Source organism: Agrilus planipennis, unplaced genomic scaffold, assembly GCF_000699045.2.
Source record: "Agrilus planipennis isolate EAB-ADULT unplaced genomic scaffold, Apla_2.0 scaffold46, whole genome shotgun sequence".
Lineage (NCBI taxonomy): Eukaryota > Metazoa > Arthropoda > Insecta > Coleoptera > Buprestidae > Agrilus > Agrilus planipennis.
Window position 1 is genome coordinate 1,116,547 of NW_020438933.1, and position 11,496 is coordinate 1,128,042.

Here is an 11,496-nt window from a genome sequence, read left to right on the forward strand (position 1 = left end):
TCCAACAAAACTAAAGATGAACAGCGATTTTTCAAGCAATTAGATTGAACAACGACAGTCAGACGGTGGGAAGGATAAATGTATAATTTTTACATTTTCTTTTTTCATAATTAAAAAAACTTAATAAACACAAATTTACTGGCTCTGACAAATATTTCTGGATAATAATTGTCATTTTATTTTTATTAATAAAATTTTACAAAGTATGTAAAACCTACGTTAAATATGGTTAAAAAAATACATCACAATATCTTCATTAATTAAAATCTAGTTNTCTGACATTTTTTGAATTTTTGATCGGTACAGGGTATCTCATTTTCGGCACTTAAGCGGGGTATCTCCCTTATTATTAAAAACACATGGTTTTCACGACAATGTGGTACTTTTTTGGGAAATCAGACGGCGCCAGCAGAATTAAGATATAGGGTGGAATTTGAAAAATATCACCTTTGAGACACTCCCTGTATCTCAGTCTTTAAACTTATCGAAGAAGTTAAAAGGTAAAGAAATGAGTTAAGTAGCAAAATGGCCGAAGAACGTTTGAATGACTTGACTTTAATGATAAAAAAAATGCTTAACATAGAAATATTGACTTGACTAGTGCTATTTATAAATTTGCCCACACTAAATCAGAAAAAGGGTTTTTTGTAAATGAGCTGTTTTAAATCTTAAACGTTAACACCGATAGCCTCTTTTCATTTACTACAGGTTCCGACCTGGGTTTAACAATAATAATCCGCACCTCATTTTCATTGATTTTTAATGTCATTCGAACCATTCACGCACAGTTCATTTGAGGTCGATTAAGTAAAATGGAATGTGGACCAATAAAACGATCATAAGATTTGATGAAGTAATTATTAGACAAGTGAGAAACTAACTAAAAATTTTAAAATTAATGTTAATAACTACCTCAACAGCTATTAGCTGGTCTTTCATACTAATACTGGTATTCCTGTGCCAACAAACATGTATAGTATTATTGTTCCTTTGCAAGGCAGGCTTAGTTTGCGTACCAACATCTGTTCCACATTGATCCATTATTTCGTCAGATGAGCCTATTGAAATAGGTATGTATTAATTAAAGGTTATTTTATACATGAGTGTTTCTTCTTTTTTTTTTTTAATTCAGAAACATTTCTTCGGTTGTAAATTTTATTCAGTGTTTCTGAAATAAGTATTAACAAGAAAACTTTTAGTGGTTCGAAAGTTCAAGAAAACCGTAATTTCAATGTCAAAGGACCAGTCCGACCCTATTATGATATTATGATCAATGTGTTCAGGGTAGAATGCATACTGCATCATTAACAAACTCCAAACCGTGCTACTTTTTCAGAAACACACTGTATATGCATATACCTACATTAATAAAAATGAATCAATGCTTAAAAAACAAACTAAATGAGGAAAATAAATAGCTTATTATAGTTTTACGCTAAAACTAATAAAATGAGGTGACTCGGCATAGTTTTAGTTGTATTTTTCTTTAAATTTTTCGGGACACTGTACACATGTGAAATTAAAATCAGCTGTTATCACAATTAGTGTTTCAAATGCATATTTGCAAACATCTTATTTATATTTAACCGGCAAAGGTTTTATTTTCCTTCATTTTTCTTTGTCATCGTAACGTTTCATTTAAATTTTTATTGTACTAACCTGTTATAAGTGTAGTTTGATTCTGCCCTAAAGAAATAAACATGACTTTTGTACAGTAGTTTAAAAACGAAATCTTTTCCAATATTATCTTCAGCTGCAGGCGCACTAATGGAGTAACCAAGTAAAGGTAAACACGCCAAGGGAAAATCGTCCATACAACCTTTATAAAAAAACAGACAAAATGATGTAAACACTACCCATAACTTTTGCCAGCCGTTGGAACTTTTGAATTTTCGTAATAAATATCCAGATAATTGATTCTGAAACCAAATTTACTACATTATTATAAGATAATAATATAACTTCTCTAAGCAACTCAGAGCCTACTAGGTTTTTTTAGGCGACAGCAGCAGGGTAAGGTTGCGCAAACGAAAATAGCAATAACGACATTTTTTAATAATTATAGAATACTAAAATAAGGCTCGAATTTATATACGCAGAAATTAATAGATACAGTTTTAGACAAGGTAATTGAGTGAAAAACCAGCAATAAGGGGTGCAGGCAACTAGAGCTGAAGATGATTATTAATAAAATTACAATTTAAGTAGAAAGGAAATAAAGGCATGTACAAGATACGAGGTTCATATTCTACATGAAATGACACAAATTTACCAAAAATAAACGTAGAAAAATATTTTCACAAAAGGGAAAATTAGTGCTAAAATAAAAATTTAAATTTCAATATTAAGTCCCTAAGCGATTCTTTATATTTAATATAGGTCTANAATGAATCAATGCTTAAAAAACAAACTAAATGAGGAAAATAAATAGCTTATTATAGTTTTACGCTAAAACTAATAAAATGAGGTGACACGGCATAATTATAATTAATATAACGTCAAAATATACTTTAAATACTAGGGAAAGTATAGGTTGCAAACGATTTGAAAATTAATATTTCTTAAAAGGGGCTTCAAAAGACAAAGTAGTAAACACGCGGAAAAAAAATTTATCCCCACTTCATTAAAACGCAAAGTACAAAATATATGCGCAGTTGCTACGTGATACTTCAAAGCAAAACACGTGTCCACGTTTTTAAAATTGTTGTGGTGAATTTGGGGTAAGTCTTTTCTTGTTTTTTTATATCCATCAGTACAGTCTCCTTTTCTATTCCATTTTTCAAGTAATTTTTAAATTTTTACTTTTCGCACCAAGAAAAAGTATTATGTAAGTACGTGAAAAGTTTGTAACATACTACTGACGCAACGGTTTCAACTAAGTTATAGGACTAAGTATTAGCCAATTAACAATCTTCAACAAAAAATATATTACTTTATCATCTACGAAAACATAACTTACTACTACTTTTCAAACTCAAGTAAGTAACTTTGGCATCCGGCTTGTCCCGCGCTTGTTGCACGGCACTCTGGAGATCTTCCTTCCATCTATCCTTTTCTTCCTGACAATTGGCAGCCACTGTTAAGGCACGATTACCACCTGTAGTAAAATGATCAATAATATTAGGAGTACAAACCCTTACCAAAAAGGAAGTTGGTTAGTATCGATGAAAGTAGATAGCAAATCTAGCTACTAGTAGTAATGGTAATGGTGGTAGTAGTAGGGATAGTAGTTGTACAAACGATATTAAATTAATTAATTAGTATCATCAAAAGTAATAGTAGTCGTACGAGTGGTAGTGAAGGAGTATTATCAATGTCAATACCATAAATTATAAAGCCATAATTGGCCAGTTCACCCTCGGGTTCTTGTAACAGAACACCGCGAAGAGGTAAGTGACCATGAACTTTGAATTGTAGAGTTGCTTGGGATCTTGATGTATAAAGAAGAATATCTGAAAACTATAAATCTCAAATTAAAAAAGGTTTTAATGTGAAAAATACATTAATTCAGACTAAATGGAGTGATCAAAGCCGTAATATTATATGTCATCCCTCTTCTATTTATTTTTAATCGTCAAATAACTCATAAGTAGTGAATTTAAATGCAAATTTTATTCAACAAAATAGCTTTTAATTTTGAATGGAAACTAAAAAAAAATGTAAGAAAATAGAGCGATCAATTTAAAAAACAAAATGTTCGGTTACCTCTCCAAAAATTACTTTGCAATTTGCATATAAAATCATACCCTTAATCTCAAGTTGCGAACGTGTTTATATCAGAACATAAGCAATTTCTTAAAGCTTTTATACTTTACCAAGAAAAACATTCTCTGCTGGTACCCCTTTCTGGAATGTTTTAGGAGACAACCATGCCTAATAAATTTTCGAGACGGCTGTACCAGATTATCAAATCCAATTATATCCCTTTGTAATTCTATTAAAGCTGCTAGATTTTCTGAATGCTCCAAAGTTTCGGAAACAGGTTGGATAAGTTCCTTTAGGCTATCGCTTGCAGTGAGGCAATCAGCTCTGTCCGGATGGTTTGGACGGTAATGTTTTAACAACCCTTAAAATAACTTTCATTAATTCTAATAAATCAAAAAATGTATTAAGAATAAAATAACATCAATTTTATAGCACCAAATGCAATGTAGTTCCACTGAATTATCTATTTCGAATGCTTGACAATATTCTTTCGATGGAATTCGATCATTTTCAAGAATATTACTTACTTGAGTATTTTAAGTAAAAAATTTAGTGAAACTACATTACATTTGTTTTTAAAAAAGTTTAGTATTTTATAAAATTTGCACTATCGAAAAATAGTACAAAGCATACAATATTTCTTAATTTTCAAGTACTTAAGTTTGTTGTTGGTTGACTTTCGATAAACGACAATGCATACTTGTCCATCCATGTAGCTGCAAAGTTTTTATCACACTAAGCTTAATCAATATCAGACACCCCTGTTGCCAATTTACGCACACCGACTTCGGATTGTAAATTATTGATTTTCTTAAAAAAAAATTTGGCAAAGGTCTAGATGATGGCTGGGGGGGATCGAAAGAGGAGGTCTCCCCACTGTACCATAAAAAGTTCGTAGCGGTCTCATCCCCATAAAAAGTTATGGGGTTCAAAGTTAATAAATATATTTATATATTTCTAGGCATGTAAATATTTATATGGTCATTCCTAAACAATATTCAAAGGTAAAACTAATGAAAAATACATAAAAATATTGAGAAAGTTATACAAAACATTATTTAAATAGCTTTATCAATATGGTAGGTTAGGTTAGGTTAGGTTAGGTTAGGTTAGGTTAGCTTAGATTGCGCTGGAGTGACTTGNATAACTTTTTATGAGGGTGAGACCGTAGCAAATTTTTTATGGGGTTTTACTCAGGTGACCACCTTTGGGGGTGGGGGCCATCATCTGGACATTTACCAAATTTTGTTGATAATTTTCTTGAATTTGGATATGTACCTTTATATAATGAAATCACAAGATCAAAGGAAAAGTAACCAAGCGAAGGAATTTGTATTGATAATTTTTTTATTAGATCTGATATTAACTGTATAAAAACTTACACACTTCTATACAACATAACTGATCACAATAATGATAAGAAATGAAATATAGAAGGAATTAAATGCAATAATTTTGTAAATTATAAAAAAATAGTTCGCCACCGTAATGTTGCAATACGATAAATTTATAATATCACGATATAGTTAACACAACCAAATTACTATTTACCACAGTCAAGAAATTGTATTATTTAGGTATGAAATGAAAGACACAGGAACAGACACATTTTCAAAAAAATTATTGAAAAAACTCATAAAAGCCGCAATAGTGGTGCCGATTCTTAAATCTGATAACAATATCTAACAACAAACAATAGGCCGATCTCGTTAACTCCTAATGTAGATAAGATTTTAGAGAAAATACTTCACAGCTGGCTAATATTATTCTTCCAGAAATACAAAATCTTATATTAGTGTCAACTTGTGGGTTTTGTTTAATATAAAACAGCACACTCCTTAAATATAGTGTCTAAACTGGGCATAAATCACAACTTGACAACACTATATCCTACATACACAAGCAAACTAATCAAAAAGATGTTCTTAGAGGATTCATTTATTCTCATACATGGACACAAAGTAATGAATTCTCGGCCAGACTTTATACTTTTGATACTTTAAGTCAGCAGCTAACTATTGATTTACATTATAATTCACTATTATGACGACAGGCGAAACGTGGTGATTCTTTTATAAATAAAAAACAATTGTGTGGTTTTATGAAACCACGATGCAAGTGAAACATTTCGTTTTGTACGCATTTAACTGTAAATTTTCGGAAAATTATTTGATTTAGGGTATTAAAATTAAAATCACGTTCTTAATCTTGTCTTAATGATTGGAAAATCGGAATGATAATGGAAAATCAATAGTAGACAAGATATCCAACTATAAATTTTAATTTCAACCTGCGTATGAGAGTACGGAATACATAATAAATACAATCATTCAGATGATAGACGCATGTTAAAATCTGAGAACAATATTTATTTAAATCACTGAATCATTTTGAACTTCAGTTATAACATCAATAATTTTATCTCCGCTTTGAGTTTCAGTTTCATAAATGTAATTGTCATGCACTTGCAAGAATGAGTGAGAATATAAATGTTACACGGTTATGCAAGCCATGGGTGCCACCATATTGACCTTGGCTGCTTTGCCGAGCGCTTTTCAGTCCTACTCCGCTGTAATGCGACATGTGATAGATGGACGAAAAAATTTGAAGCGATGTAAGTAATAAAAGTTTCACTTTAAAAAGTTGTATATTGCCCTATTTTGACTTTGATTCTGCAACACAATTGAATAAAATTAGGGAAAAATAATGGAAACTAGAAAATAATTATTTACCACATTTATTAAATCTGTTAGCTATATAAATAGTGAGACTATTGCAATAAATGTTTTTAATGTATTTCCAACCGATTACAAAGCACTTTTGTTGAATAAAAGGAGACTAAAAATAACATTAAATTGTTGGATAAGAGATGGCACATACAATATTTAGTATTTAAAAATACAAANTTAAATCTGATAACAATATCTAACAACAAACAATAGGCCGATCTCGTTAACTCCTAATGTAGATAAGATTTTAGAGAAAATACTTCACAGCTGGCTAATATTATTCTTCCAGAAATACAAAATCTTATATTAGTGTCAACTTGTGGGTTTTGTTTAATATAAAACAGCACACTCCTTAAATATAGTGTCTAAACTGGGCATAAATCACAACTTGACAACACTATATCCTACATACACAAGCAAACTAATCAAAAAGATGTTCTTAGAGGATTCATTTATTCTCATACATGGACACAAAGTAATGAATTCTCGGCCAGACTTTATACTTTTGATACTTTAAGTCAGCAGCTAACTATTGATTTACATTATAATTCACTATTATGACGACAGGCGAAACGTGGTGATTCTTTTATAAATAAAAAACAATTGTGTGGTTTTATGAAACCACGATGCAAGTGAAACATTTCGTTTTGTACGCATTTAACTGTAAATTTTCGGAAAATTATTTGATTTAGGGTATTAAAATTAAAATCACGTTCTTAATCTTGTCTTAATGATTGGAAAATCGGAATGATAATGGAAAATCAATAGTAGACAAGATATCCAACTATAAATTTTAATTTCAACCTGCGTATGAGAGTACGGAATACATAATAAATACAATCATTCAGATGATAGACGCATGTTAAAATCTGAGAACAATATTTATTTAAATCACTGAATCATTTTGAACTTCAGTTATAACATCAATAATTTTATCTCCGCTTTGAGTTTCAGTTTCATAAATGTAATTGTCATGCACTTGCAAGAATGAGTGAGAATATAAATGTTACACGGTTATGCAAGCCATGGGTGCCACCATATTGACCTTGGCTGCTTTGCCGAGCGCTTTTCAGTCCTACTCCGCTGTAATGCGACATGTGATAGATGGACGAAAAAATTTGAAGCGATGTAAGTAATAAAAGTTTCACTTTAAAAAGTTGTATATTGCCCTATTTTGACTTTGATTCTGCAACACAATTGAATAAAATTAGGGAAAAATAATGGAAACTAGAAAATAATTATTTACCACATTTATTAAATCTGTTAGCTATATAAATAGTGAGACTATTGCAATAAATGTTTTTAATGTATTTCCAACCGATTACAAAGCACTTTTGTTGAATAAAAGGAGACTAAAAATAACATTAAATTGTTGGATAAGAGATGGCACATACAATATTTAGTATTTAAAAATACAAAGTCTAAGTTTAATTTAAGTTAATCAGTTATAGAATTCATTTGTTTTGGATGTGTTTAATTATTATTCTGGTTTGTATAGAATTTGAAATATTTCATACCTAAAATTTAATTTCATTTATTTTATAGAATTTAATTTATTTCACACTTACTGTGAAATGCATACTTTTAAAGGGACTGAGTATTAAGTAAGCCAGACCTATATACATATACAGGTAACTTTAGACTATAACCAATCAACAAATAATCATTTTTATTGGTTTGTTTTCCTTTGTGATAACTGATACAATGTTTTACAATTAGTGCACCGTTGAAGTTATTTATTAGACAAATAATGGTATTTCGATGTGAGGGGAGAAAAATTTATTTTACAGGTAAGATTGCAAATTAAATATAGAACATTAGTTTATAAAGATGCAGAATGTGACGTAAAATGTATGAAATGTAAGGAGCAAGCCAGTCAAGATAGACAATGTTCATTTTAACCTTTCGCTTGTTTAGTTTCGGACAACGTCCCTTCCGTTTTGATGGATTATATAGCCATATTTGTCGCTCTCATTAAACCCAGCAGAATTGACTCGTCGATGGTATCTGGTCTTAATGCGGTCACTTTCAAATTTTACATGTCTCATGGATGGTGGATGTACATGTTAAAAGAAAATAGCGGCATGTGTTGGTCCCAGTCACTTCGATGCTCGTTAATGAAGCCTCTTAAGTTGGACCCCAGAGTAGTCATAAATCGCTCAACCATCCCATTCCTAGTTTTTGTAATGTCCACTAGTTTAGTGACCTTCTTGAATAAAACCGACTCGAAGTTCTTGTCTAGGTCGAAATGCAATACCATTGGTAATCCATATCGGCTAATCCGGTGACTCACAAAGGGGTTTGTGGTTCCTGATTCGTCATCATATATGTTTAGGACTATTTGCCAAAATAATTCATGGTGACCAAGATGTATCGGTTACCGAAACCTGTCGTTGGGAATGGTCCTGCTACGTTGACTGTGATTCTCACAAATGACGCTCCCACATTGTACTGCTTGATTTGTCCATTTTCCACAACGCTTCTACTTCGTAGACAATAAAATCTCCCGCGCACATTCTCTAGAATTTCCGCAACCTTGAAGCGACCTTCGCCACGGTTTACTTGTAAGACGTTTGAAACTGTGTTCTTCTGAAGTCTTTGATGTTTGTTTCTGGTTCCATTTGGACTCTCCCACATTCTCTTCAAAATGCAGTGATCCAAGGCAAGGGAATTACACTGGGTCCAATAACTTTTCGTTGTCTAGGTTAGGTGGCTCACACCTGCTCATAATAGTCTTTAAATTCCGGTTTCTTTCCAATTCATTATTGGGCCAATATTTATACAAATCGATGTCAGTTCTCCCTCCTCGCAGATGAACAATGTTTGCAGTAATGCACGCAAGGTTTCCGGGATAGTGCATCTGTCTTGCCATGTTGGCGCCTGGGTGATACTCGATGTTGAACTCGTATTCTTGAAATAATTGTCACCATCGTGCAATCTGTCCTTCTGGGTTCTCGAATTGTAATAACCACTTCAGCGAGGCGTGATCCGTGTATCCGTGTTGGACCTTGCTGTTCCACTGTTGATGCGGTAGTATGTCCACCGGCGAAGACGTGTTGAAAACGGCTAAGGAGTCCTTTTAATTCCTTAAACTGGTGTTTGTTGAGATGGTTACTTCACCGTTTCACCAGTTCTGCTAAAGTGGCATGAAGTGATGTCGGTTTCGTCTCAGTTTCTTCCCAGTCACAGTGATAGATTTCAGCTACTGGTTCAAATACTTTCAACTTTGTGCCTCTGCAGATCTTTTGTTAGAAATTAGTTATTTTAACAGGTATTGATATTGTTCCACTTCTTACTAGCGTACGTTTAACCAATGTCAATGTCAATGACTCATACAATACAGTCGGAGTGACTCGATAATACCCGACGTTCCTATACAATCACGTTATAGGCGACAAGCGTCGTCTTGGAATTTGACATTATTATCTCCTATCTTTCGATACGCATTATAGAAGTGCTAAAAACAGTCAAGCCACGCAGTGGTGGGTAGTATTAACTTTTCAATTTCTTATATCAGCTCTTCAATCGTCCGTTCAATTAAGATTTCCCTTTCTTTCTATCTCCTTTTCCATTGTAATTTCTTGTCATTTATCTCTTCCTTAATTCTTATATTTACTGCTTTCTGTGCTGCTACCATTTTCTGTTGCATTTCTTCTTGAGCTGCTTTTATCTCTTCTTTCTATCTCATTTCTTTCTGTTATTTTTTAGTTTCTTCTTGTGCCTCTCCCATTTTCTGTTTAATATTTTCTTATCCCATTTTAATTCGTTCTTGCACTTTTTCCATTTTTTGTTCCATTTGTGCCATCATTGCATTTAATACCTTTATTTGTTCTTCCATTTTTGCTTCGGTGGTTCTGGTCGTAACAAGTACCGATTGATGCGAGTTTAAAGGCCGTCATGTGTTGGAGTTGCTTCCTAACGTTTCAATAGCACAACTGACGAGATTCTTTAGAAGTCCCTCCATCTCCGATGCTGGATACGGACTGGTGCTGCTTCAGCGCAAGTGTGGCACAATTGACAATGACCAGACTTAGTGAACTTCCCAGTGCTCCCCACCAATTGCTTGTAGAAATCCTTCCTCTACACTTATAGCTTCTAATGAGGCAAACCTCAAAGAGCTTATATAGATGTCGACAGGAAAGATTTTAGTCCACAAAGGTGACCACAAAATAGTCTTAGAGAGTTGCAAATTGTTAGCTTAGGGCAACACCTATCACAGCAGGATGGTTAGGGAGGCCATCGAGATTCAAAAACAACCGAAGAACTTCAACAGGAAAAAGGAGACCCTTAGACTCAACTCGATCGACCGGCTTGTCACGATTAACTGATCTGGAACAAGTCCCAACCTCTAATCACCGGTATAAATACAACTTGCGCAGGGAAAATCGCCTGTCATCGAAGATAGAGATCCTACCATCTTCAATGCTGGATGCGGACCTCTGAAGAAGCTCGCCACTCGTGCTAGCGAAATGTTAGGAAGCAACTCCAACACACGACGCCTTTTAGACCCAAATCAGAAAAGCATCAGTTCGCCTACTAGCTGCGAACGCAGTTATCAATATCTCAATTTCTTCTAAAATGTTCGCTGAAAATATTCCATTTTAGCAAAATCGTACTTCTTTGTTCTAGAGTTTCACAATGATGAATGACCTGCTAGAGTTATTGACGATTCATGATAACTTCCAGAAAATTCGATAACATTCTTCAATAAATTCTTCGTCATATTCTTTCTTTTCTCTTCGAGAGCATTTCAACGATATATCACCTGTCGGGTTTTTTTTGCAGCCGATGAAAGGTTCTAAAATATTATTATTCAAGTTTTCTTTTTTCTCCAATCGTTTTCAGTTTTCTTCTATCCAACTCCTGACATCAAATATCACCTTTCTGAATACTAACTAATTTATTTAATCATCTGCTAATTAATTGGCACCATTATTATTAATTAATTTGTATTTCATCACTATATCGCACACTTTCTCGCTTCTTCGCTCTTTCTGACAACGGCGACTTGTTTTACTGGTGACATAAAATATACGCAACGTTTATATAAATATATATATAT

At 32.9% G+C, this 11,496-nt stretch overlaps 1 protein-coding gene across 1 annotated transcript; it reads right to left on the reverse strand.

Annotated features, from left to right (window-relative positions):
* Positions 1 to 284: 284 nt before the first annotated feature.
* Positions 285 to 3,921, reverse strand: LOC108744738 (FERM, ARHGEF and pleckstrin domain-containing protein 1-like). The gene is made up of 4 exons (XM_025974258.1): positions 3,816 to 3,921; positions 3,324 to 3,459; positions 2,960 to 3,097; positions 285 to 1,058 (listed from the first exon to the last, which is right to left on the reverse strand). The coding sequence occupies exons 1-4, from the start codon at positions 3,825 to 3,827 to the stop codon at positions 877 to 879; spliced, it is 468 nt and encodes a 155-aa protein (XP_025830043.1). The 5' UTR covers positions 3,828 to 3,921; the 3' UTR covers positions 285 to 876.
* Positions 3,922 to 11,496: the final 7,575 nt, after the last annotated feature.

Excerpts from the sequence above, each read along its gene's own strand:
- LOC108744738 (XM_025974258.1), bottom strand. Across the intron at positions 3,098-3,323 it reads TTATGGCTTTATAATTTATG|GTGGTAATCGTGCCTTAACA; the intron begins GTATTGACATTG and ends ATTTTACTACAG. Across the intron at positions 1,059-2,959 it reads CTTGAGTTTGAAAAGTAGTA|GCTCATCTGACGAAATAATG; the intron begins GTAAGTTATGTT and ends CTATTTCAATAG.